This window comes from Ambystoma mexicanum, chromosome 13, assembly GCF_040938575.1.
Source record: "Ambystoma mexicanum isolate Mex_15411 chromosome 13, UKY_AmexF1_1, whole genome shotgun sequence".
Taxonomy (NCBI): Eukaryota; Metazoa; Chordata; class Amphibia; order Caudata; family Ambystomatidae; genus Ambystoma; species Ambystoma mexicanum.
This window is the reverse complement of record NC_090938.1, coordinates 132,808,969-132,836,780: the sequence shown is the minus strand read 5'-3', so window position 1 is coordinate 132,836,780 and position 27,812 is coordinate 132,808,969. Positions and strand designations below refer to the sequence as shown.

The 27,812-nt window shown below is 47.0% G+C and overlaps 1 protein-coding gene across 1 annotated transcript in view; it reads left to right on the top strand.

Moving 5' to 3' along the window:
• The window catches only part of LHFPL5 (LHFPL tetraspan subfamily member 5), a 106,604-nt gene that overhangs the window by 56,060 nt on the left and 22,732 nt on the right, over positions 1-27,812 (top strand). The window contains exon 2 of the mRNA XM_069633442.1: positions 12,764-13,000. Coding sequence (XP_069489543.1) covers positions 12,764-13,000 — 237 coding nt within the window. The remainder of the gene's footprint in view (positions 1-12,763; positions 13,001-27,812) is intronic.

Genomic DNA, 27,812 nt, shown 5'->3' with positions numbered 1-27,812 from the left:
TATGGCCCGGCAAGTCCTTTTTCATGAAACTCAAGTCGCTCGCCTCTAATTTCGTTTGGAATGGGAAGACGGCCAGATTGGGGTGGGATAAGATGGTGGAACCATTCTCACGGGATGGCATTGGTGCGCCAGATTTTTAACTATATTATCTGGCTGCACAGGCTCAATTTGTTAAACACTGGTTTGACCCTGATGACACATCTCCCCACATCCCCATGGAGAAACATGCTGATCGCCCCAATGACATCAGATCACTTCTTCTAAACCCTGTCTATGGAGACACATGCCTGTTTGACCCGGTATATACAACCATACGCGCCTGGGCCAAGATATATAACAGATTAGGCCTTGAGACCCCCTATGACCCGGAGGTCCTCCTGTGGAACTTCTCGAGTATATCCCCAACATTTGATAAAGCCATTCAACAATCCTGGGATCCTAACAAGTTATTCACACTAAGGGACATGTTCCCAAATGGCACATTCTGTGAACTCACTGACTTCATCGGGATGGTGGGAGGAGGCCCACTTAAACTCTTTCAATATCATCATATGAAAACTGCTTTTGCGGCTAGATGGCCATCTTTCCCGTTGGAACCCCAGGTACATGAATGTATTAGGGCAATAGTATCCCCTAATAGTCACAATAAAGGGGTCTCGTTGGTATACTCACTAGTACAAACCCACTCCCCGTCACATAATACGATAAGAGAGACCTGGGAGCGGGATACGGGCACTCAGATTGATGAAATACGGTGGTCACGCTTCTGTCAACTCACCAGATCCGTCTCTATGAACGCGGGGCTACGGCTGATCCAGTTTAAAGTTCTGAATCAGCTCCACTATGCCCCTGCCAGACTGGCCAAATTTGTTGAGAGTTGCACGGGAGCCTGCCCCAAGTGCAATGCACCAAACGCTAGCCCCTACCACATGTACTGGTCATGCCCTTTGATTATGGAATTCTGGCGGGAGGTGGCAGAACTCCTCGAAGACATAACATCAATTCCGGCGACCCTGTCCCCCTTAAAGTACTTGCTTGGTGACATTGGTAAGGTGAAAGAAACTACGAGGCGTTTATTTAATATTTCATGTGTTGTCGCCAAGCGCTGTATCCTTAAATCATGGAAGTCTACAACTGCACCATCCAGAGCCAATTTCTTAAAAGACTTATGTTTGGTAAACGACGATGAATAACTTTGTTTTATCGGTCCCGACACAGTGTCGGCCCAAAGACATTTGGTCGCTGTTGCGTATTTATTTGTGTTCCCAGATACCGGACGAGGATGCTACGCCTCTCCCTTCGCCATGATGTGGGATGTTTGATGTGTTTTTCTTGCTACTCTGTATATATGTGCCAATACTGTACATGCCTCAATACCTTGTCAAATTATTTCTTTTGTGGACGGTCTGAATGCTAACCTGCTCTCTTAATAAAATAAATGTTTAAAAAAAAAGAAATAATCAAAGGGACATAAGGTTAGGGGGTTCAAGGTGCATCATTCTCAAGGAGGGGTTTTGTCAGAGCAGAGGCAGATTTGTGGAGATGGATGCTTTTTCTATGGCCAGCCTCTAGCCAGGTCACCCACAGGACAGTGATCTCGGAGGAAGAAGAGAGATACAGTGTTAGCTTGCAACAAATTGTGCCCAAGCTTCAATGAGAACAGAACAGCCGTGGAGCCGGCAGAGGGGAGGAGGTGGGGGGGGTAGAAGCCTGGCTGTGCGCAGCAAGAGAAGGGGAGAGGTGCATGTTCACATCCAGTGTGTATGTGCTGCCTAATAGAAAATGGAGTCTGCAGTTCATACAAAATGGAGTCTCGTGGCTCATAGGCCCTGCACAGTCTTGTATCATTCAATGGCTACCTCACACCTTGGCCAGAGGTGCGCTGTCAACCCTGAAATGAGCATTTTGTGTGCGTCCTCAGGAATGAAGGGGGGACTGGGAGACCCTTCCTCCCTTACAGATGTGAGGAGGGACCAGAACCATTCCCAGACCCTCTTGGGGAGATGTTGGCAGATTGAAGCTTGGCAAGCTCCAACTAATGTTCCCTATCTTTCGGTTTCTCCATCTTTTCCATCTCCAGATTAGCCATGTTGAACTCAAGTTCCTTTTCTCTACAACTAAGCTTTTGTCTCTTGAGTACCAACACAGCCTCAGCTTCAGAGGAAACAGATGACACATGGGATTGAACATCATCCTCTGCATCCTCTCTCTCTATGATGGCCGCAACAGCCATATCATGATTGTAACTGGGAGCAGCCCCAGCACCTTCTGCACTATCATATGTGGGGAGAGGCATAATTCTACTTTCCTGCCAATCTACAATCTTTTGGATCAGTTCAGTTTTTGTGCCAGAGGTCGTGATACCTCTCTCAACACACAGCTTTCAGACTTGGAAGCACCTAAATTAATAGCAGTGACTGATTCCATTTTATAAGTTTAGCATGTGGTTTACAATTACTAGCTAACAAAAGCCACTGTGTTACTGTGTAACTATAATTCAGGTACTACACTAGTGTGCAACACCAAAGTACCTCAGGTCTTATCCCATCACTGTACACCAATTTGTTAGAATGGATTTCTAAACTCTGCTCTGGAGAACAGAAGTTTAGGAGGCCACCCTTGTTAGTGAAACAGGGGACACTTTTGGGTAGATTGCCAGACCAATTCACGGTAGCTTGGAGAGCAGTCAAGGCTAAGTCTCAGGAGGAGTGGGGGGAATCGGAGGTCTTTGGTGAGTACACACAGTGAAACACCAAGAATCACCATTAGACAGAAGTATATGAAAATATACTATTTATTAGGCCCAAGAATAAACACAAATGTATAATGAAAAGCAATGTGAAAATACCCCACAAGAAACACACTATGTAAAATATACGCAGTCATTGGAGTCAATCCAGTAAAGTTGGAAACTCCACCAATACCTGTAAGGGAAAAGGGAAGGTAATCTTTATAGCATAGAGAGTCTTCAGAAATGAAAAACCCTAACTTTAGAAGTCCAACGCTACGATGAATGGAGCCTTGTGCTCAATGTTCGAGGCGTGTATAAAAGCGCTTGGTCGTGTATAAAGACACAAGAGTACTTCTCTAAGGAGCTGGCAAAGTTAGGGACAGGGTTCTGAAGGATGAGAATGGGTTCCAAGAGTCAGTGGAGGATCTTCTGCGATGAACAAAGCTATTGACAACTTTTGGAGGACTTTAGGAAGCAGAGGCTAGCCGAAGAGAGGACCACAACGGATCATCTGTGCGTGAAATGCAATGGATGAACCAGGGGCCACTGGTAAGTGGTTTCCGGAACACTTCAAAACAAGCTTGTTAGCAGGGCAACCAGGAGGCGTTGATGGTGATTGGTCCCACCACTCCAAAGTTTTGAAGCACCTTCAAAGGTCTTCAGAAAGCGAGCACAAAGCAGGGCTCTATCGGGACAATACCGGGCTCAGGGTGCCAACCTTCCTCAGCGCGGTTCTGGCTAGTACTTGGATCTGCTCGTCTCTTCTGGATACTTGGCTCCTTCTACAGGTCGATTCAGACCTGGTGCTGAGCTGCAGGTCTGAATTCAGGTCCCCTCCTCATATCCACAAGTCCGGTGAGTGCTTGCACCCCGCCGACCAATGAGGAGATCTGCCCCACTCATGCACGCCAGCAGTAGTCCAATCAGGGACCACTGTGGCTCTCATGCTCTCGTACACATCAGACATCCTGGCACCAGTAGTCTGGAATTTGGGAACAGACTGTCCCAGCCCTCCCAGCCCACTTCCTCAGTACCCACACACGTGACCTGCTGGAGGGTGCAAAAGAAGCAGCTTTCGCTGGCAACTGCATGCCCAAATAAGGGAGGCCCGGGTCACTAACACCAAGGGAAGGCCAATGGACAAAATGGCCAAAGGAGTAGACAAAAGACTTTGTGGTATGGCCATGATGGACACTAGCCACAGTCACAAACCAAATGTGGCAAGTGCAGTATGGCTCTGTCAAAAGTTATAAAAATACATGAAGAAGCTTGTGCTGCCACCAGTCCAATCCTATGCACATTGTTCAGTCACCAAAAAATCCTTAGTGGATGACAAGGGCCAGAAGATACAAGGACCCCATTGTGCGGTACTGTAATGTACTTTGTGCAATGTTAAAATGTTACCAAAAGTGGCAACAAAGTCAGACGGTTAAGAGAAACAAGGTTTCTCAGTACTGACAGCCTGAAGTACATGTCAGTTTCCCCATAACTAGGCAAAGGCCCAGGGGAGTGCAACTGAAAGCTGTGCTCAACTGGCAAAAGTCAGGTCAGGATGCTAAAACAAAAGCAAAATGTTTGGGGGTTCCAAAAATAGAGGGAAAGTTGCCTTTTCAGACAATTTTTCCCTAAAACCCAACTTCCCATGTCTCCTTCTGAATCTTCTTTTGATCTCATTTTACCACCAGTGCGTTTGATTCTTCTTTTTCTGTCTATGATTTTCTTTTTTTTGGCTGACCGTATGTTTATATTTTTCTCTCAGAATCTTTCCTATCCTCCCCCTCTTCCTATTCATTTTTGACATATGGATCACCATGTGTTTTATGCCTCTTCATTTTCTAATAATGTCCATCCATCTCTTCCTGCTCTTGTGAATTCTGTTTTCTGCATCTTGATTCTTCCTCTGTTCTTTATTCCTCTGCAACCTTTCTTAATTCTCTTATTACTCTCTTCTGACAAGCCTCCCAAAACCTGTTTTACCCTCTCGCTTCAGTCTTCTCGTAACCTCTGTTGCAAACTGTAACATCACTGAAAGAAGTCTCATTCCCTTTCTTATCTGGAGGTATTCTCTTCTCTTCATGCTTCCTATGTCCTTGAAATATTCAGAGCTAAACAAAAACAACTCATTTATCAATCTCTCATTGCTTCTCTTTTACAGACTACCTATTTATCGTATTTTCTTAACAATGCCCTGGCTCCTTGCCCTTCTGATCCTGTTCTACATTCGTCTCTTTCCACTTCTGGCTTTGCTTCCTACTTTACTTTAGAATTGACAATCTTCATTCCTCATTCTCATCTGCCTCTCCTCTTTCGTCTCCTTCTCCTGTCACCATTGTATCTTTTTCTCCTCCTTCCAAACTTGCCTGCTGCTCTAGTTTAACAACCCCAAAGCCGACACAATTCCTTCAGTTCCTAACTCTCAGGGAACAGTCTCTTAGTTCCCATCTAAGTTCTCCATTCTCTTCTTACATCTCTGCTGGCATCTTCTAATACTCTCCCAATCCCCAAGGAACCAGCTATTGGTCCATCTCTTGCTTCCAATCATCGTCCTATTTTTCTTCCTTTTCCCTCTAAACTTCTTGAATGTGCAGCTTGTTCACAACTATATTTCTATCTTCATTCTTATTCTCTCCTACAATCATTATAATCAGACTTTCATCCTGCCCATTCCACAAAAACTGCCATATTACAACTTTCCATACCCCTTTCCATCATCCTAAACAGTATTCCCTTCCTATTCTTTGAGATTTAGCTGCAGTTTGTGACACAGTGGGTCATTCTAAGCCCTCCTCGTCCCCATCATTTCTTGGCAGACCTGGCTAAGCTCTTTTTTGGCTTTCCTCTTATCTCTCTAACTAGTTCTATTCCGTTTCTTCGCCTGGTGACTCTTCTTGTTCTTTACCTTTGCACTTTCTTATGCCACAACGTTCTGTTTAGTCATTTTGTTCTCCATCTACATGATTCCTCTCAACTATGAAATTCTCATTTAGGTTTCATTGCCATTCTTATGCCAATGGCTATTCTTTTCTACTCATCCAATCTTTGGCCCATCTCTTTATTGGTCTGCTCTTATTTCTTCTCTTACCCACATCTGTCACTTTCATCTTCTTTGCGATACTCTTTGCCCTCGTCAGTCGAGCTGCAATTCTGCTATTCATCTTTTTGGTCTCTTTCCTCCTCGCCCTTGCATCTCCCCCCCCTCTTGCTGCTCTTCACTGGCTTTCCTTTCCTGCCCAGCTCCAGTTTCATTTGTAAGTATTGTCTTTAAGTGTCTTCATGGACCTTCTCCCCACCTTATATCTCTTCCGTGTTTGCAGTATATTGTCCTTGTCATACACTTTGCTATTCCTCGCTTTCTTTTGGCTGCTACTCATCCTCCTTGTGCTGAGTTCTGTTTCTGTTCATTTTCTCTTTTCACCCCAAAATTATGCAACAACCAGTCTCTATCAATATGTTCTCCACCTACTCCTGTTTCTTCTTGCCTCGTTGACAACTTATCTTCTCATTCATTTTTAACGGCATGTTAATTGCCTACTGATGTTACTCATTTTAATACCATTTATTTCAATCAATTGTACAGCACATTGGCCAAAGTGCTCTATAAGTACAAAACTGGAAGTGTGCTCTAGAGGATGTAATCTGCATCAACATGATTGTGAAAGCTGGATCCTATTCAGCTTAAGAGACACAGCCCATGCTGGCTGATTTCCATTCTTTGTCCATGTCCTACCAAGAGGGAGCAAACATGCCTGCGTTGTTGGATATGACATCCTGAGGGGTGCAGTGTTGGGTGGAGATTCAACAGGTCTCCAGTCCAAAGAGTGTTTCACAAAGCTCATTACATCAATAGGCCATCCTGAAAAGAGAGACGTTCTGTTGAAAATCACCATTTTTATATGTTTGGGAAGGGCACAGCATCAAACTTCAGCAGTCAGGAGTCTGTTTACAGTTTCACCCACTTCGACCAAGAAAGGGAGAAACATCTGTATAGTTTTTATATTTTAAAGCAACAGCAATTTTCAATGTAAGCTTGTTTGGTATAGCAGCAGCCCAGGGAATGACTTTCCTTGAACGCGAGGAGACGCAGGTACGTGGCGTGTTCCCCTCAAATAATGAATATCTCTGAACTGGATTTGAGGCAGCCAGAAGGGAGTGCAGAGCTGATCCCTGCTCAAGTAAGAAGATTTTTTGAATGGTAGCTGGGTAGTGGAAATGAGAAGGGGTTTGTGGGGGTGTTCCTTCCCTTTAGGTACTGTGCATGGGGTGCAGAGGGTGGGAGGGCATTCGATATGCTGGAATTCTGGATGGTCATATAGGGAGAAATGCACAAGGGAGTGTGGCATGGTAGGTTGGGACATTTTTCCAAGTGGGCAGCAAGCTTCAAAACCTATGGCCATGGACAGACAGCCATTTGGAGGTGTGTATTAAAAGACACACAACAAAGTTGGTCTGCAAGGAAACAGTCTTTTGCAACTAACCTATTAGTACACAATCGTTGTCAGACGACATTAAAACATAGAGCCAGTTTAATTATTGCTCTCTGTTTCCAGTTAAAGCAGAAGCTGCTTAAAGAGCCTCCTTGAAAAAATGACCTATTCTGGGCCCTTGTCATTTTGCTCCCAGGTTGGGCTCATTTTTTATTAAGTCCTTTAACGATCGTGGGCAGGCCTTACAGGGGTAGATGACCATCATCTCTTGAGGTCTGCTAGAAGTCCACCTGTAAGGTTACTTCACCTGAAGTAAGAAACACTTTTTATGGCAGAGCCAATGCCTTTCCCCCCCAACCTCCCCGGCCCTCCTCCCAAGCTGAGCTTGAAGACCGAGAGGAGGGTTCAGTTGTGGCAGAATCCCTCAATCCCGAAGAACAAGGGAGGATATTGCAGCTTCATGGGTGCAGGAAATTGTTATCAATGGCTATGCCTTGCAATTCATAGAAACCATCCGGATGCAAGGGTACTGTGAGGAGCAAGAGGCCCAAGATGGGTAGGCCAAAGCAAAAAGAAGCATACTGAGAACATGGAAGCACACCCTGCCAGAGGATGTTTCCACCTTGGGAGGATGGTGGAGAATGACTGGGTAAGGGGGGAGCCAAAACAGGTAGACAAAGAACAATGGGGCGGACCAGGAACGAGGGGCATCCTACTTGGATACACCCCCCCAATAGAAGACGGGCATACACAGGATGCAGCTTCCACAGACCACACTGGCCCCCGCAATGAGATGGATGGGACAGAGGCCCACCCGGTCCACAAGTGGGATTATGAAATGCCCAAAATAATTGCTTTCCAGTATTCCCCAATGTAACAGGAAGGGTTGGAGCCCGCACCTTTGCAGCCCCAAAGACAACAACTGGGGAGGGGGCTGGGAACTGCAAAGTGGAGGTGGGTGGGGCCTGGATCCAACAGTGAATGGGGTAGGAGAGAAAGAGGAGAGAACTGACTACAAGCCCCAGTCAAGACCTATCAAGAAGGAAAGCAGAGAATAAAAAAGCAGGCCAGGATAGCAACGTTGTTCTGTTTTCTTTAGAGCCACCAGAGCAAGGAGAGGAAATACTGGAAGAGTACAGCTGAGCCTAAGGAAACTCTGAAGATTGACCCTCCAGAAGCCTTTCTGCCATCCCTATCACAAAGACGGAACCCTTCGGGAAAGACCTGTAACCGATCCAACTTAATTTGTCTCAACAAAACTAATTTCATAAGAGATGTTGTATGTAGTTGTCGATCCCAGGTGACATAAGGATACATAAGGGCAACACCCATGTCCAAAGACATGACGAAGCAATTTGCATTATAAGCCTGGACTGAAACGCCTGCCCAAAAAGAGAGTAGTAATAGGGTATGCCTCCCCAAAAACAGAGTAGTAATAGTTTATGCCTCCTCAATAAGGGAGTAGTAATAGGCTATACCTCCCCCAAAAACAGAGTATTAATAGGGGATGCCTCCCCAAAAAGAGAGCCATTGTTCATGTGTCTTTTCTAGGAAGGTGGGAGTATTTTGCAAACGTTCTGGTGAGGACACCAAGTCCACCCTATATTGGATCTGAAGAGACAGAATCGGTACATCAGCTATCGCCCCCTGTTCGATGGAGACTTCTCAGCATGTTGGGTCGTTAGTCTGTCCGGATGAATTGATGACATTGCGTGTGTGCAAATAGGCCTGCACCGAAACTTCTTTTTATGGTTTGCAGTAGGCTCCTCGATGTCACTGTTTCAAATCTTATGCTCAGACTTTAATCGGCACCATAGGTGTTCACAAAGATATTGATCCCGTTGGTTGGTAAACTCCACTTCTTTAAAGTGTCAGAGGCACATTTGAGATGGTGGCCTTGCATGGTAGTATTAAGGCCTGGTTCCAATTTAATTCCAAAAGTATGCTCGCTGTTTCATTTGAAGCATGACATTATCTTCTGAGTATTTTTCGTGGATCAGAAAATTCTAACACAAAACATGCCTTGTTCTACGCATCTGGCGTGGGCCTTACTGTCCTCAAGGGCTGAACTGAGCCCTTCAGTAAAACGGTCAACTCGTTTTTTTACTTGATGGCACCTGCGAAAGGAGAACAAGCAAGGCTATGGCAACCCGGGCCTCCTATTCCAACCTAATCTCTACACCGAGATATAGCAGACAGAAAGCTGGCAGATCCAGCTTCCCAGTGATCGCAGCCAAACTATGGAACATCTTATTGTTAACACTAAGAACTGACGCATCCTTGTGGTAATTCCGTAAAAGAGTAAAAACTATGCTTTTCAATCAAGATGCCCATTAGCTCGTAATCTAATAATGACTGCGTCCTAGTGGGCTTTGGGTCTAGTACTTTACCTGCATTCTTAAAATTGTGTAGATATCTTTCTAGAGGATCTTCCAGCTGTAATCTGATTATTTGATGCCCATCGCTGTTTAGGGGGGCTCTTTTATTTATCGTTCCTTATGCACAACTGATTTTTTTAGTCCTCCATAACTCCTTGTTTTCACATGCTGCTGTTTGTTTTTGTACTTGGATGTTTTATTTACCCTGTTGTTTGTTCCTTGTTTTATGTAAGACTTGTTTGTATTTTTTGGTCTTTGTTTTATTTGTGCCCTTAAGCGTTCGGGTACCTTGGCGCGCAATATAAATGATTAAACATAAACAAACAAACATTAATTGTCACCAAGCCAAGCTAAAAAGCCTTTATCTAACTAAGGGTGCCATCTGCAGACACCAGCAATGCATGTTGATCTTGCAACACATTAGGGTTGGCAAATTTTTGTAAACAGGTGTACATCTCCTGAAAGTCTTTAAATAATGTATGTTTATGCCTGATTTGAATATATGATACAACCTTTACTTATGCACTGGACCACATGCTATGCCTGTAAACCAACTAAGGATGTATAAGTGAATTATCTGCCTGTAACCAATTTCTTAAGTTCAAGCGCCTGGATACCTCTGGGTTTTGTGCGTGATATAAATGTTCAAATAAATAAAATAAATAAACCTCATTGGCCGAGGCTGTTGGGTAGCTGCTGGACATTTTCTTTCAATCCATCACTTAAATCTGTCAATTGGAGGATCTGAATCCTCAGAGTTTGAAACCAGAACACTGAATTTGCCCAGTTAAGGCAAATCTAACCAGGTTTATTAAAGTGTCCAAACATCATTTGTGTTTTGTTTGACAAGATGTAATGGTATTCTGGATATGCGTCTGTCTGGGCATGTTTAAAAACCTTCAGTTATTAACCTCGAACTAGACCTGCAAACTGATGCCAGGCATCCTCTGGAGAAAAGCCAGACCCTCCAAACTACCTCCGTGCTGGCAAACCTAGCTATCTCACTGGCTTCAGGGCGCTTTAACACAGGTCTGAAGAGCTTTTGCAAGTAATGATCAGAACACACGTTTGGCCAACGGTTGTTGGTACATTGTACGGGACTATGATTTACAGTAACATTTAGGGGTCTAATCATGGCATTTATGCGCCGAAAACCAGAGATTTGTGCGCCATTCTGCCCGCTTATCCCCATTTGTTAAACAGGGATTTGCGGGCAGAATGGCGCACAAATACCCGTTTTTCAGCACACAAATCCCTGTTTTTCGGTGCACAAATTCCATGAATCAGCCTCTGGATGTTAAAACAAACAGACATTTTTTTCACTTACCATCCAGAAAATGAATTAAGTAAAAACAATGAACCAGAGACACAATTTAATAAGTAGAAATATGATACAGTTTAAATTAACAGAAACAGTACAATTGTTTTCTATTGGCTCTTGGATCTAGGTTCTGAATGGCCCAGAAACTTTAATTTGCATACGTCATTCCTTGTGGAAGGGAAAAGCATGGCACAACTGAAGCCTTGATACATTGACAGAAGCCTGACTCATCAAAGGCTCTGCCCTTGAAACCTCTTTATAAGCTCTGCTTATCTAAAATGGCGTCTTTGGATCAGATAGCGCGAGGCTAGACCGCTTCTGTGTTGATTGTGTTGTGATAGTTGTGGTCTGAACACACAAACACTGCACTGCTGGTACTGACACGTGACAGGCACATGCCCGTTACTCTGGTTTCCCTCTGTAGGCAGCAAAACCAACAAATATGCAGCGCGGTGGGCCAGCTTATCTACCATTTGCACTGGTGCTAATAAGTGAGCGAATGCTTTGATAAAACAAAACGGAGCAAACCGATTTCATCACAATCCATATTATCCAAAAAGGTTTGCACACGGCAAGAATCAATCCGGCTTCTTTTTTCACTATGTTTGCTGCATAACATGCAAATAAATGTTGCATGTTACGCAGAAAACATAGTAAATAAAAACAGCCTGCTCCAATTTTCCCCAGGTGAAACCATTTTTAGAGAATACCCATTGTGGCGAAATCTGTTTGCTCCATTCTCTATTATCAAAGCAGCAAGATTGGTGCTAAATTCATTTGCTCCACTTTTTTGCACAAGTGCAAATCTTTGATAATCTGGCCCCAGGCGGATGGAACTGCTGACAAGTACTTGTGCAAGACTTCCACAGGGCTGCATCCAGGGCGACCTTCTAAATAGTAGAGAATTTGCACTTTGTATCCAACATCCTGTTAAAGAGTAGCAAAACTTCACTATTTACCAGGACAAAGGGTAATGACGGCTGGCTCACCTCAAAGAGTCTGAGCTGCTTCTAAGGTGTCCTGATAACTAGAATAAAATGTGCACTATTTATACCCTTTGCCCTGGTACACAGTACAGATGTTGCACTATTTAGCCTTCATCGAGGTAAATTGTAGTAACACTGTACTATTTATCAGGAAAATGGTTCCTGCTTACTAGCTCCCCTCTAAGATTCTACCGTAGTTGCTTCTCCGACGTCCTGCTAAGTAGCAGAGAATGTTACCCTTCGTCCTGGTGAATAGTAGCAAATGTTCACTATTTACCAGGATAACTGGTATTCGGTCCGGGTGGGGGAATGATGTCTGGCTGCTCTCGAAACAGTATCTCAGGGCTGCATCCAGGGCACATTGGTAAATAGCAAAGATTCTGCACTATTTCTCTTTTGCCCTTGCAATACTAGAGATTCTGCACTATTTATCTTTTGCCCTTGCAATACTAGAGATTCTGTACTATTTACCTTTGTTCTGGTAGATTGTAGCAAAGCTGGACTATTCACCAGGACAATCGGTACTGCTGACTAGTTCCCTTGAAGGCCCTCTCATGTGTGGGCGTCTTGGTAAATGGCAGGAAATGTGCACCATATACCCTTCGTCCTGGTAAGTAGTAGACTTTCTGGACTTTTTACCCCGCGTCCTCATAAAGAGTATACATTCAGCGGCATTTACTGATTGGTCTTGCGAATAGACACCACCAGATAGAAGTAGCACTGGGGGAGTGGCCTAGGCAGTGGGAGGTACTTTGCTTTCTTTTGTACTGCAGAGCATGTGTCCTGGTAACACCCATAAAGAGACATTCTATAGGCATGACTGAATTATTGCTTATACATGCTTTATTGCTCTGGTGACTGGGTATAGGCGTCTAATTTGTTTCTGTTTGCCCCTGTCCGCCCCTCCCCACCTTTACTCGCAGCGGCTGGTCTAATGATTGGATGCATGATTTACCCAGACGGCTGGGACTCTGCTGAAGTGAAGCGGATGTGCGGGGACAAGACGGACAAGTACACGTTGGGTGCCTGCACTGTACGCTGGGCATACATCCTTGCCATTGTAGCTATTCTGGACGCCCTCATCCTGTCCTTTCTTGCTTTTGTCCTTGGGAATCGACAGGATAATCTGCTGCCAGAGGACTTCAAAATTGAAAGCAAAGGTAACATTTTAGTACTTCAGAATATCCTTCTGTTGAGAATTATCCTTCATTAATATAGATCTTTCAGAACCAAACAAAAGAGGTGATGGCTGGAAGGTTTAGCATTCATCTTAACCTCTGTCATCGCTCTGGGCAACCCTCCAAACCATTGTTCTTCACCGCCAAGCCATTACAGGAGGGGAACTTGCATATGCAAATCAGGCTTGGTCCTACCCCAAAAGGGGCTGTCCAACCAGAAATGCTAGGTCACATCCCTCCTGCAGGAGACCACAAGCATCTCCAGACATGTTTCGGCCTTGTTGGGCCTAATCAGTGAGGAGTAGCCTAGGTCTCTAAGCCTTTCATAAACACTAGGCACAGACCAGGCCAGACAAGGCAGGACGTGTGGGTGGACAGGACATCAGTAGAAAAATGACCTCTTAAATTGTACATGAGCAGTGGCTACCCAGAAAAGATTCACTGGAGGGACATGCACTGCACAATGAAAGCATCCCTATTCCCTGCCACTAATGTGCTCCTAGTTAGACAGGCCACCAATGGCACAGGGTCATCAGCAACTGGATAACACATAGGCTGCAGGGTTACTTGGTTGGACAGAGTATACACCGCAAAAGAAAGACAAGTTCACAAAGATAGGGAACTCCCGTCCCCTGCACACTTTCACAGGCCAAACAATCAGTTTAATATATGATTTTTCCCAAAAATGTTCATAATGTCCCTTAGATTGGTCAATATCTGCGATATCCTAAACAATTCTTATGGCTAAACAGTGTATCAATACATTTTGGACAACTTCTAATCAAGGTCTCACCATGGGTCTCCATGAACCCACTGCATCAGAAGCGACTGCTTTTGCAGTGCGGCTTGACGGGTGATGGCGCTCCGCATGTTACGCCTCTAGGTTCCCTTCTCTAATCTTGGAAGCTGTAAGCTGTGCAGGCACGGCTCAACGCATGTTGATCCGCGCCATCTAGCTGGCGTTTGTATCCCGTTCTGGACCTCCGGTTTTGGCCCTTCTGCTCCCTGGGCCATGATGAGGCTGTAACACCCGATGTAGGTGTGAAGCGCGAGGGGTCAGGGGCTCGGCACTCCTAAGCCTTAATGTATTGCAGGGATTTTTAGGTCCTGCAGTTTGTCTACTCCTTGGGTCATCCATGTTAGCGTGTCTATGCTGACACGTAGGGCCTGATGTGCTGAATTTTAATCCTCATAAACTGTTAATCTGCTCACTATGCCCACTTCCAAAATGAATGTGTAAAAAAATGGTTTGGCCTGTGAAAGTCTGCACGGGACGGGAGTTCCCTACTATTCTTTTGCTATTATTGTCAATGTCAGCCCATGTGCCAGGACTGATTTTTGTCCTGCGCACCTCAACATATTGAATACGATAGCTTTACCTTGATTTAAATGTGATTCAGTTTAAAACAATTACACCAAGGAGTGCATTGTGCAATACCTTTTGCAGAGTGTGCACCGCAACAGATTTCAGGAGACTGCTAGGTGGGCAACAGCAGTATTAGACACACCTTGGCACCCCGGGCAGACACATCATTTTCTGCGACAGGCGTGGGCAGACAATGTACAGCGCAGGCTGCGCATAAGTAAAGGCGATCTTGTTGGCAGTGTTTCGAGTGGTGAAATGATCCAGTTATTTGCGAATGGGTGATCTTAGCTCCAATTAGATCACAGAAGAGGATTCTCTTAAGGACCCAATACACATGTGGTTATTTTAAGAATGCAAGACCAGCAGGCAAATGTGTTTTCTTGACACAACCAGTGTTCCTTAAGACCAAAATAGACCTGCACAGCTAAACATTTTTGTGGTGACAGAGCTTACTTTCGAAAACTCCTGGAAATATTTGTTTGCCGGAGAACAAATTACAGCATGTTAAGAGGATTCAGTGTCTCCAGCACCGAAACTCCAAAGGCTTCACTTAGTTTCCTTAATGTTCCGGGTGGAAGCATGCCTAAGAAGTTAGTGACCGGAACAGGACTCAGGCTATGCAGAAAACAGACTGGTCTGGACCATGATAAACAGTCTCCCACACGCATAGGACCTAAAAATAAAAAATGTCCTTTAGGAAAATATGTCCAGCACCGGTGTACAGCACTGCATTGATTTGTACACACGGATTCCATGCGAGAGTACAAAGTTCTCTCTTCCTGCCGAAGCGTGGTCCCTCACATCTCCACCAACATCAAAACTACTGTTACTGTGGCAGCTTGTCTTCGATGTTCTCGTGCCCATGCCCCTACTACCGCGATGACTGGCTGGATCACGGCAAAACAGCCCACGTGTCCTGACTGGCATTCCTTGCCATTGAAGGAAAGCACCGTCAGATTCTGTCTCACAAATAGACCTTTGCAGCAGCTCCTCGGGACACAATGTGGAGTGGTAGATTCTCTCAGCTCCAGAGGACATTATCCCAATATATATATATATATATATATATATATATATATATATATATATATATATATATATATAGATATATATATATATAGATATAGATATATATATATATATATATATATGTATATATATATATATATATATATATATATATATATATATATATATATGCTCTCCTGTGTCCATGTGGTCCCCAATCCTGACTCAGGAAGCCACGGGTCCTGCTTTCACTTGCTCAACATTAGCCTAAAGTGACAAATGTCCAATTGGAAACATTAAACACGCCCAGGGACGGTGGCTATTTGCAATCAATGTCTGGGTCTCTCGTCTCACTGTGGTCAGTAAGGAAATGCTACTCGTTACTTGTAACCCCAATCTACCATTGTTAAATGCAGGCTAAAGATTTCGGCCGTGATCGAAATGAATAAGGCTCACTTCAATAAAGCACGGAGCCAGTGTAATATACATCTTGGCAGCTCTTTATTTTAGTGCAAACTGAGTTGTAGGCGGTAGCCCCGCCTACCTACTTACACGTGGGTCGCAGCCTACCAAAGCTGCAACAATAGAAAGGAGACTCGACTCCTGCACTAATTATGGAAAGGGGACGTAACATCTCCCCCCTCCTTAACATTTAACGGGGTGGTTTAGTTAATTTCTTCTATCCATCGTAAGGGTTTGGTATGGTCCTCCTCAAAGGGCTTCATGCAGGCAGATGGGTACTTGCGTTTGCGTTGTCATCAGCGTCTCTGTCCTCCTCTCTGTACTCAGGATCTATATCTGATACCTCATCTGCCGTGGTCAGTGTGGTGCCTGTTTGCCTTTCATCCCCCTCACATGTCCGTAAGAATGATGAATTTCTCGTGATGGTGCCTTGTGGGCTTGCTGCCGTTATCATTGACCCTTGTATGTGAGTTACGGTCATGGGCTTGGGTTTGAGGGCTGGAGTGGCTTTGGTGTTCTGATTTTTTCGAAATAAGACTGGTGGCCTATCTAGATGGAGTTTGGTCTTGCTTGCCTCCGACGATCTGCAAATTCTTTCATTTTTGTTTTGTTTTCCTTGTCTTTTGCTCTTGCAGTATCGACGTACGATGTTGGAAGAGTGGTATGAGGTTTGTGTGGTAGCGTGGTCCTTATTACTCGTCCAAACATCAGGGCTGATGGACATTCCCCTGTCGAGCTGTGAGGAGTGTTCCTATAGTCACCTAGTCGAGTGCAGATGGCCTGCATGAATGATCCGTTGGTGATGGAACACACTTGGAGGGTGTGTTTTAGGTTGCTCATAAATTTCTCTGCCATTCCTTTCGCTTGGGGCCACAGTGGCATGATCTTATGGTGCTGGAAGCCCAGGTGTTCTGAAAACATGGCGAAGTTATGTCCACTAAATGGTGAGCCGTTGTCTGATTTCACTATTGATGGGATTCCATAGTCTGCAAAAGTTTTGTCTAGAGCTGGTATTACAGCTTGGGCACTTGTAGAGTGGATGAGGTGCACTTCTGGAAATCTAGACATCTCGTCAACAATCACTAGTGCGTATTTGCCATTTGCCAGGGGCCCGAACATGTCAACGGCTACTTCGTCCCATACCTGCAGGGGCATGGGAGAGGTTCTGAGTGGTTCTGGGAATGTGCGTGGGGCAACTACTTGGCATGCGATACATTTTCTTAATAGTTCAACTTTTTCATCCATGTGGGGGAACCACACTTTGGTTCTGAGTTGTCGTTTTGTCGACACTATTGCCCTGTGTCCAGTATGCGCAAGAGCTAGTACTTGTTCCTGAAGGTCGGATTGGGATGACAACCTGTTTTCTTTTAGAAGATAGTGTCTCTCTAATGAGTTTGAAAGTGCAGAAATGTTGTTCCTCCTCTGGTGACGAAGTATGGCAATTTTTCCGCCTGTTGTGCCATTGTCCCGACCTTAGACATTCTTCTACCGTTTGAAGTTGATGGTCTTTATCCATGGCTTCTAGCAATTGAGCTGTCGTGATGGATTTGGGAAGCGTGGTGCTTATCAGATAGTTTAGGTATTGATTTGCCTTGGATGACTGACGCTCATCATGGGCTGGCAGCGGATATCTGGATAGGAAATCTGCCGGGTTGTTGTCCTTTCCCGGATGATGTACAATTCTGAAGGAATACTCCTGTAGTCTTAACCCCCATCTGCCGATGCGTATTGGCATCTTGGCAGTCGGCTTGCCATATATGGTGCTAAGGGCTTGGTGGTCTGTGACGATCGTGAAGGGGCGTCCATATAGGAATAGGTGGTAGTGTTCACATGCCCACACGACTGCCAGACTTTCCTTTTTGGGTTGAGAATATGCACATTTAGTGGCTGATAAGCTGTGGCTTGTATATGCCACAATGCGTCTCGGGGAATCCGGTGGCACACCTGGCTTGGATTGTGCTAGAATCGCTCCTAGCCCGACTGGACTGGCATCTACCGTCAGTTCAGTGTCAAAGTCTGGATCATAGTAGGCCAGGCACAATACCAACGCAATGCGCCTTTTAATTTCCTGGAAAGCCTCCTCGCATTCAGTCGACCAGTGAAATTCTTGGTGTTTCCCATGAGTAATCTAAGTGATGTGCTTATGGACGCAAAGTCTTGGATGTAGCGCATGCAATAGCTTGCCATGCCCAGGAATGAGCGTATTGCCGACACAGAGGTGGGCGTAGGGGCTTCCACCAGAGCCTCTACCTTTTCTGGGTCGGGGATGTAGGCTGTTGCTTGAGAATATGTGCCCAAAAAATGTTAGTGTTGACTTACTGATTTCACGCTTGTCTGGGTTGAGCGTGAGGTGGGCATTTTGAAGGGCCATGCACACTCTTCTCAGGGTGTCATCGTGATTTTCTTGAGTGGTGCCGCATATCAAAATGTCATCGCTATAATTTAAGCAATTTGGGATGTGCTTTATCACTTGATGGATCTCGTTTTGAAAGATTTCAGCCGCCAATGACACACCAAAGCTGAGTCACTTGTATCTAAATAGTCCCAAGTGTGTTGAGAATGTGGTGATATATCTTGATGATGGGTGCAGTTCGAGCTGGTGGTAGCCCTTATTTAGGTCCAGATTCAAGAACACTTTTGCCCCATGTAATAAGTGCATCATGTCCGTCATCCTGGTAGTGAGATGACGTTCTCTTTCAATGGCTTCTTTTGGGGCCCTCATGTCCACATAGATGTAAATGCTGTTCTTGTTCTCGTTTTTGGGCATTGTCACGATTGGAGTTACCCACAGTGTTGGTCCTGATGCCGGTTCAATAATGTCCTGCTGTAGTAGGGAATGAATTTCGTCTTTGACGTACCTCTGAATATTTAGGGGAATGCCCCTGTAATGTTGAGCCGTCGGGGTTATCTGCAAATGTATGTGTAGCTTTATCTGTTTGTCCTTTAGTTTTCCCAGGCCTTTAAAGAGGGCTGAAAACATTTTCTGCATCATGTCCTTCGGCTAGTGGTGTATGCTGACATGATTTGGTACATGATGTGAAACTCAATATGCTTCCCCCTGGTACCCCTCCTTTTATGACGTAGATCTTGACTCTTTGACTTTTGTCTTTGTATTGGCATGTAGCTGTGAACATGCCTCAGCAATTGAGGGGTTTGTTTGACCTGTAGGGGTAGATCAGGGTGTCTGCTTCTTTTAGCTCTCTTTTTGTGGCGAGAGACTATTGATCACATTCACTGTTGCGCCTATATCTATTAGAAAGTATTGATTCTGTCTGTTTAATTGCATTAGTAGCATTGGGCTATATTCCGCAGCTATGCTGTTACTGATGGCGTGGTCGTAACCTCTCTTGCGGTCTCCACTGGAAGAGGATGAGCGTGAGTCACGTTTTCGTTGTGGCGAATCATCAAGATATCTAATTTGTTGTCTTGGTTTCCTTCTTTGGGGGTCATGTCTGCTCCGGTAGCGGCTGGGTCTGTCTCTCCTTTTCTCTCGCCATCTGTAATTTCGTGATGACTCTTGTGAGGCACTGTGGGAATGGTGCCTTCTGGAGGAGGGTGATCGCCTCCTGTGGGGCTGTGGACTTTCCCGCCTTGTGTTGCGGCCATCTTGTCTCCATGAATCCCTGCTTGTTTCAGCGGATTGATAGAATGTAATGTTCTTACAGACGGATTGGAAATGGTTTTCACCACCTCACTTGTCGCACCGATGTCCTATAGCTGGGCATGGACCAGTGTGAGGAAATTTGAATCCGCATCTATAGCATTTCTTTTGTTCTGCTGTGTCTGCTGTCGTGCGAATGGAGAATACTTTTGTCATTGAGGCGTACTGGGTAATCTTGATGTTTCCCAACGATTCTGTTTGCAGTGCTAGGGCAGAGTCAGCTCTCGCTAGCTGCAGAATGTCATCTAGCGTTCTGCTTTTCTGTAAGAGTTTCTTGCGGAATTCAGGGGATTCGCACCCTGCTATGGCCTGCGATTTAAGAGTTTCCTTCGGGTAGTATCGATCAAAGTCGCAATATTTCACCCTCTTTCTTAGCCTCATTACAAAATTGTCCATGTTTTCACCCTTTTCTTGCGTGGTGATGTGGCACATGTGTCTTAATAGTCTACATGTCTCAGTGGTGCAAACTTATTATTGAGGGAATCATTGATGCCTTAGAATGTGTCTGTATTGGTTTTATGGCATCACTTACCACTGGAGCAGGTGAGTGCAATACCTCGTAGTCTTTGCGCCTCTCGCACTCCTGATGCGTCGATGTAGATCTGTAGTTCTTTGAGCCACCTGACCCATCTGGGTGCCACGCTGTTAGTGTCTGAGATATCAAAATACTGCAAGGCTTGTAATTGTAATGATTCAGTGCCCCCATCTTCTCTGGGTGAGGGGCGATGCAGCATAGAGCTGGATTGAGGTATCTGTAGGCTGCTGTCAGTGTTGCTTTCAGAAATGGTGCAGCTATTTTCCTTTTGTTGGTGTTTAAAGTGTAGACTGCTTGCTGGTGCAGTGATTTAGGCCTTGGTTTCTCCTTTTCCAGGCACTGTTGCTGTCCTTGGGCACTCTGCTGTCTGTTGGTCGTGGCAGTACTGTTTGTAGGAGGTTGTGGACTCAATGGGGCAGCTGGCAGTATCACGTGTCATGCGCAGCATGCGTGTGGTACAGGCAGAAGAAAAATGATAGTTTCCTCTGTGGCGTCGCCTGTAATTAGTTGATCTTGCTCCCGTGTGTGAGCGTGTTGGTTTTGGCAGATGTCTGCGTGGTGCCTGAGGTATTTATGGCTTGAGGAGCCCTTCAGTGTGCGGTCGCGCCCCCTGTCGACAAGGCAGAATGCAGTGGATTGCCGAGCGGAGTGGAGCACTGCCTCAGGTGATCTGGATTACCTTGTCACCATTGTTAAATGCAGGCTAAAGATTGCGGCCATGATCGAAATGAATAAGGCTTACTTCAATAAAGCACGGAGCCGGTGTAATATACGTCTTGACAGCTCTTTATTTTAGCGCAAACTGAGTTGTAGGCGGTAGCCCCGCCTACCTACTTACACCTGCGTCGCAGCCCACCAAAGCTGCAACAATAGAAAGGAGACTCGGCTCCTGCACTAATTAACGGTACTAGAAAGGGGAAGTAACAACCTTCATGGGTCCCTTACTATAAAACCCAAAATACAGAATTTCATCACCTCTGTGCAGGATCTCTGAACACTTTATCCAAGGGAAAACGTTTCATATGAGCAAGTTAAACATTTATTTCGAAAGCCTATTTTTACTCCCGCCTCGGCCCCCCATATTGTTGTGGCCCGCCTCCGGTCACTGGGGCGGGCCACCAATCATGTCGGGTCTACCCGACACAGCACAAGGATGCTGCGTCCACGCAGCAGATTAGCAGGGACCACCCTGCAGCGCCCGGCTCACCAGCGCATAGATCACCAGGGTGGGGATCACCCCAGCACCGACAGCCCAGTCACTGGGGGCACCCAGGCAAGGCTGCCACCCAGGCCGCGACCACACAGCAATAGGACCCACAAGGAAGTACACAGACACGAGTTGCCACTTCCTGGGGCTCTGCTGCACTGCTCTCTGCGTGCCAGCAAAGCCCCTTTTATGAGAGGCGTCATGACGCTTTCTCGCATCCAAACACTAGACCAACACACAACATCCCTCCTTTATTATAACAAAAGAAAAATCACCCCCCACTTCAAAACAGCAACCCTCTACTGGGTCTAACTTGGTGCATTCCAGTCCGCGCACCCATTGTACTCCTACATCATCACTGCAAACATTGGGTGCATTCCAGTCCGAGCACCACCTAATAACTACTCACAACCTTGAACTTTTAGCACTGCAAACAAACACGTGTGTTCCAGTCCGCACACCACAGGGCCCGACAGTGGGCTGTTTTAGTTCAGAAGATTCTGGGATCGAACTGGCCAGTGGCGCTGCTGCAGGACAAGAATACATTTTCTTCATCTTCCTTCTCTCCAACATCATACTGCGTTCTCCTTTGGTCCTCCGCCACTTGGACCACCGCCACCATGGAGGTCTTTCTCCCCTTCGACTCACTCCCCCCCCCCCGATGTCCCTGCCATGCTGGCTGGTGTCGGGGCGAGGTACACCTGTGCGAAGTGATCCACCTTCCCGCACCTCCCACAGATGTGTCCTTTAGCAGGGCAGTCCTGCTGGTGTGGAAGATCCCACCCGCACTGATGGCATATTGTGGCATTGGGGTCTCTCCTTGGCCAGTCTTCCCTCATCGGCTTTCCTCCTTGCCACTTGCTGACAGCTGACACCTCCTCCAGCTTGACCCGCTGCATGAGGGCCTCCAACTAGAGGTGTTGCCTAGATGAGTCCATGAGAGAGGACCGCACCTCTGCTAGCTCCTGAGCACGGCCAAGGTCTAGGATCTGTTCGAGGGTTAGCGCTGGGTCCCTCAGGACTTGCTTGCGCAGCTTCGAAGAACTGCAGCCGTAGATGATCTGCGCTCTGATCTCGTCCTCCTCAAAATTTCCCAGGGCACAGGACAGTGCAATACCGTGCAGCTTCCTGTGAAATGCGTCGAGGCTCTCCCCTTCCTCCTGCCTCGCACACCTCATCCTGAACCGTTCATAGTCCCTGTTGACCATGGGTCTGTCTGAAGTACTCGTTCAGGGCTGCGATGGCTGCATCATAGGTCTGATTTGCGGGCCTTAATGTCTTGAACAGCCTCTGGACAGCCAGCCCGGTGGAGTACAGGAGTGTTGGGCGTTTGGCTGTGTCCTTAATCTCCAATACCTCAAAGTACAGCTCCGGGTTCTCTACCCAGGCTGTTCACCGTGGTCCCAAGCTGGCAGGAGAACCCGCCAGGTCAAAGTGGTGTAGTGGCGCGAGCAGTCCTCGACATACCCCCTCGTTGTCGTCTGTCATGCTGAACACTGGGCGGGGCCCCAGATGCAACTACTGCTGGTGGGTCTTGGGAGTGCCTGCCCCTTTTGTCGACCTCTTTGATGGCGCACAAACGCTCCTGGGGAGCCACTACCCTCTTGGTGGCTTGTCGTTGGTGATAACTTGGCACTGGGTGTTTGACCCCACCTGACTCAGGTTTCACAAGGGCGCACGAGCACTCTGGGTGGAGCCGCTACCCCCGGGGCCTGGGGCGGATGTAGGACACAGGAGGGGTTGGTGACACCCCCCCCCCTTACAGAGGACGGCCTTCTTCTACTGTCTCACCTCCCCGATGTAAAAAGGAGAAGAGAACAAACGTTATTCTCCCCTTCTCTTAACAGCTGGCCCGTTGCTCTGGGGCTCCTTCTTGTGTACTCACTGCCCAGACCAGCTGTTTTTTTTTTCCATTCATCGCCGCGGCCCTGTCCTCCAGGCCACACCCTATTCCTTGGTCTCTGGGGCTATGAAGTTGCAGCCCCGTTCTTAGAGGCCACGCCCCTTCCTTTTCGGCATGTCACCGCTCAGAGCCAAACCTCCGAAATGTTTTTGAAGATCACCACGCGGCCCGGGTTGTCAAATGGCAGTTCGCCCCTTCCAGGGTCGTGATCAGCTGCCTCTTCTCCTTCCAGTGGAGACCACGACACCTCCTTTCACTGTCACTGCCGGGCCCGGGTATTCGTGGGCCAAGCCCACCGCCTTTGTTCGCTGTATGCTGGACTTGTGGCGAGGCCATGCCCCCTTCACTGGGCCTCACCCTGGGCCCAGACGGAGTCGCGCTGCAAATGTGCTATAACCTCGCAGCCTGGGTCTTAGTGGGGCCGTTGATTCTCCCCACAGGGCAGCCGCCTGCAAAGATGCTCCGCTGACCGCAGGCCGCTGCAGGGCAACCGGAGGGCCGGCTCCGCCTCCAATGGCCGGCCACGCAGCCAACACTGCCGCACCCGAAGTTAGTCGCACTGCCATACAATGGCACCAGGCGACCTGCGCTGATGCCCAGCACGAAGTCCCTGGGCCACCAGCGGCCCAGACATCCTGCGGCTGCCTCCTTTCGTCACATGCGGCCGGACGCCGCTTCGAGTCAACAGGCTTCACGCAGCCTGCGTGTTTCCAACACACGGGGCCAGACCACCACGTCGCCAGTGTTGTGGCCCGCCTCCGGTCACCGGGTTGGGCCACCAATTGTGTCGGGTCCACCCCACACAGCACAAGGACGCTGCGTCTACACAGTAGATTGTTAGCAGGGATCACCCTGCAGCGCCCGGCTCACCAGTGCATAGATCACCAGGCTGGGTATCACCCCAGGACCAACAGCCCAGTCACTGGGGGCACTCAGGCAAGGCTACCAACCAGGCCGCGACCACGCTGCAATAGGACTCACAAGGAAGTACAGAGACACGAGTTGCTGCTTCCTGGGGCTCTGCTGCACTGCCCTCTGTGCGCCAGCAGAGCCCCTTTTATTAGAGAGGCGTCATGACATAGTCATGACGCTCTCTCGCATCCAAACACTAGACCAACACACAACACATATGTTCAATGAACCTCCAAAAAGCACAGCACGGTTTTCTTCAAAATGACAGATTTCCCTTCTCTAGCGATGAAAAGGAGGAAAGAGCAAGAGGCTAATAGGCTAGAACGCCACCACTTCAAGGCCCCCTGGCTGCTCTGGCATCCCACGATGCCCCTGAATGGCAGCTGGCACCCCCTTTCTATTCTACTAGAAAGGAGGGTGAACTGAGGTCTGGGGAAGAGACCTGCAGCTCTATTTTGTAACAATATGTTCACCACATGGACCAGCCCGTCCTTGTGATCAGGAAAAACCCCATCCTTGAGGAAATGTATTTTGGGGAGGAAACAAAGTGTCCTCTACCTGCCAGAAATCCCCCCCCACCTCCCGCCCCCACCCCTGGGGAGGAGATAATACCTTAGACTTGTTGTTTTGAGGCAAAGGGGTACGTGTACCCGCTGCTGCTGGGGGATGCCTCTCTCTGCTGCCTCTTGCTTGCTGGCATTGAGGCCTCTCCTGGAATTGGTGGGGCAGGGGTTGGTGTTGCTTCACAAACTCAGATTGGGTCTTGTGTGAAAAAAAGGAAGGTCCATACTTTCTGTGCTCAAGGCCCATAGTTTTTAATTTCTCTGCTTCGGATTTCATGCCATTTACTGAGCCATCGGAATGAGAACAAAGACAGAGTTTCCTCAAAATGGAAGCTTCAGGATTGTGTACTGGACATGTGTTTTCAAGATTGTGTGCTGGACATGTGGTTTGTGGGTTCAGGATTGTGTGCTGGGCATGTGGTTTCGGAGTGGGTTCAGGATTGTGTGCTGGGCATGTGGTTTCGGAGTGGGTTCAGGATTGTGTACTGGACATGTGGTTTCGGAGTGGGTTCAGGATTGTATACTGGACATGTGATTTCGGAGTCAGGTCAGGATTGTGTGCTGGGCATGTGATTTTGTATTGGGTTCAGTTCAGGATTGTGTGGTGGACATGTGGTTGCAGAGTGGGTTCAGGATTGTGTGCTGGATATGTGGTTTGTGGGTTCAGGATTGTGTGCTGGACATGTGGTTTGTGGGTTCAGGATTGTGTGCTGGACATGTGGTTTTGCAGTGGGTTCAGATTGTGTACTGGATATGTGGCTTTGCAGTGGGTTCAGGATTGTGTACCGGACATGTGGTTTCGGAGTGGGTTCAGGATTGTGTGCTGGACATGTGGTTGTGTGTTCAGGAGTGTCTACTGGGCATGTGATTTCCGAGTGGGTTCAGGATTGTATACTGGATATACAGTTTCCGAGTGGGTTCAGGATTGTATACTGGACATGTGGTTTCGGAGTGGGTTCAGAATTGTGTGCTGGACATGTGGTTGTGTGTTCAGGATTGTCTACTGGGCATGTGATTTCTGAGTGGGTTCAGGATTGTATACTGGATATACGGTTTCCGAGTGGGTTCAGGATTGTATACTGGACATGTGGTTTCGGAGTGGATTCAGGATTGTGTGGTGGACAAGTGGTTGCAGAGTGGGTTCAGGATTGTGTGCTGGACATGTGGGTTCAGAATGGTATACTGGACATGTGATTTCGGAGTGGGTTCAGGATTGTGTACTAGACATGTGGGTTCAGGATTGTGTACTGGACATGTGATTGCGGAGTGGGTTCAGGATTGTATGCTGGACATGTGGTTGCAGAGTGGGTTCAGGATTGTGCACTGGACATGTGATTTCGGAGTGGGTTCAGGATTGTGTACTGGACATGTGGGTTCAGGATTGTGTACTGGACATGTGATTGCGGAGTGGGTTCAGGATTGTATGCTGGACATGTGGTTGCAGAGTGGGTTCAGGATTGTGCACTGGACATGTGATTTCGGAGTGGGTTCAGGATTGTGTACTGGACATGTGGGTTCAGGATTGTGTACTGGACATGTGATTGCGGAGTGGGTTCAGGATTGTATGCTGGACATGTGGGTTCAGGATTGTGTACTGGACATGTGGTTGCAGAGTGGGTTCAGGATTGTGTACTGGACATGTGGGTTCAGGATTGTGACTGGACATGTGGTTTCGGAGTAGCTTTGGGAAATACCTTTAACATTGTGTGCTCAACATGTGGTTGTGTGTTCAGGATTGTGTACTGGACAAGTGGTTGTGTGTTCAGGATTATGTACTGGACATGTGGTTTGTGGGTTCAGGATGGTGTGCTCGACATGTGGTTTCGGAGTGGCTTCAGGATGGTGTGCTGGACATGTGGTTGTGTGTTCAGGATTGTGTACCAGACATGTGGTTATGTGTTCAGGATTTTGTACTGCACATGTGGTTTGTGGGTTCATGATTGTGTGCTGGACATGGGGGTTTCGAGTGGGTTCAGTATTGTGTGGTGGACATGTGGTTTTGGAGTCGGTTCAGGATTGTGTGGTGGACAAGTGGTTGCAGAGTGGGTTCAGGATTGTGTGCTGGACATGTGCGTTCAGAATGGTATACTGGACATGTGATTTCGGAGTGGGTTCAGGATTGTGTACTAGACATGTGGGTTCAGGATTGTGTACTGGACATGTGATTGCGGAGTGGGTTCAGGATTGTATGCTGGACATGTGGTTGCAGAGTGGGTTCAGGATTGTGCACTGGACATGTGATTTCGGAGTGGGTTCAGGATTGTGTACTGGACATGTGGGTTCAGGATTGTGTACTGGACATGTGATTGCGGAGTGGGTTCAGGATTGTATGCTGACATGCGGTTGCAGAGTGGGTTCAGGATTGTGTACTGGACATGTGGTTGCAGAGTGGGTTCAGTATTGTGTACTGGACATGTGGGTTCAGGATTGTCTACTGGGCATGTGATTTCTGAGTGGGTTCAGGATTGTATACTGGATATACGGTTTCCGAGTGGGTTCAGGATTGTATACTGGACATGTGGTTTCGGAGTGGATTCAGGATTGTGTGGTGGACAAGTGGTTGCAGAGTGGGTTCAGGATTGTGTGCTGGACATGTGGGTTCAGAATGGTATACTGGATATGTGATTTCGGAGTGGGTTCAGGATTGTGTACTAGACATGTGGGTTCAGGATTGTGTACTGGACATGTGATTGCGGAGTGGGTTCAGGATTGTATGCTGGACATGTGGTTGCAGAGTGGGTTCAGGATTGTGCACTGGACATGTGATTTCGGAGTGGGTTCAGGATTGTGTACTGGACATGTGGGTTCAGGATTGTGTACTGGACATGTGATTGCGGAGTGGGTTCAGGATTGTATGCTGGACATGCGGTTGCAGAGTGGGTTCAGGATTGTGCACTGGACATGTGGGTTCAGGATTGTGTACTGGACATGTGGTTGCAGAGTGGGTTCAGTATTGTGTACTGGACATGTGGGTTCAGGATTGTGACTGGACATGTGGTTTCGGAGTAGCTTTGGGAAATACCTTTAACATTGTGTGCTCAACATGTGGTTGTGTGTTCAGGATTGTGTACTGGACAAGTGGTTGTGTGTTCAGGATTATGTACTGGACATGTGGTTTGTGTTTTCAGGATGGTGTGCTCGACATGTGGATTCTGAGTGGCTTCAGGATGGTGTGCT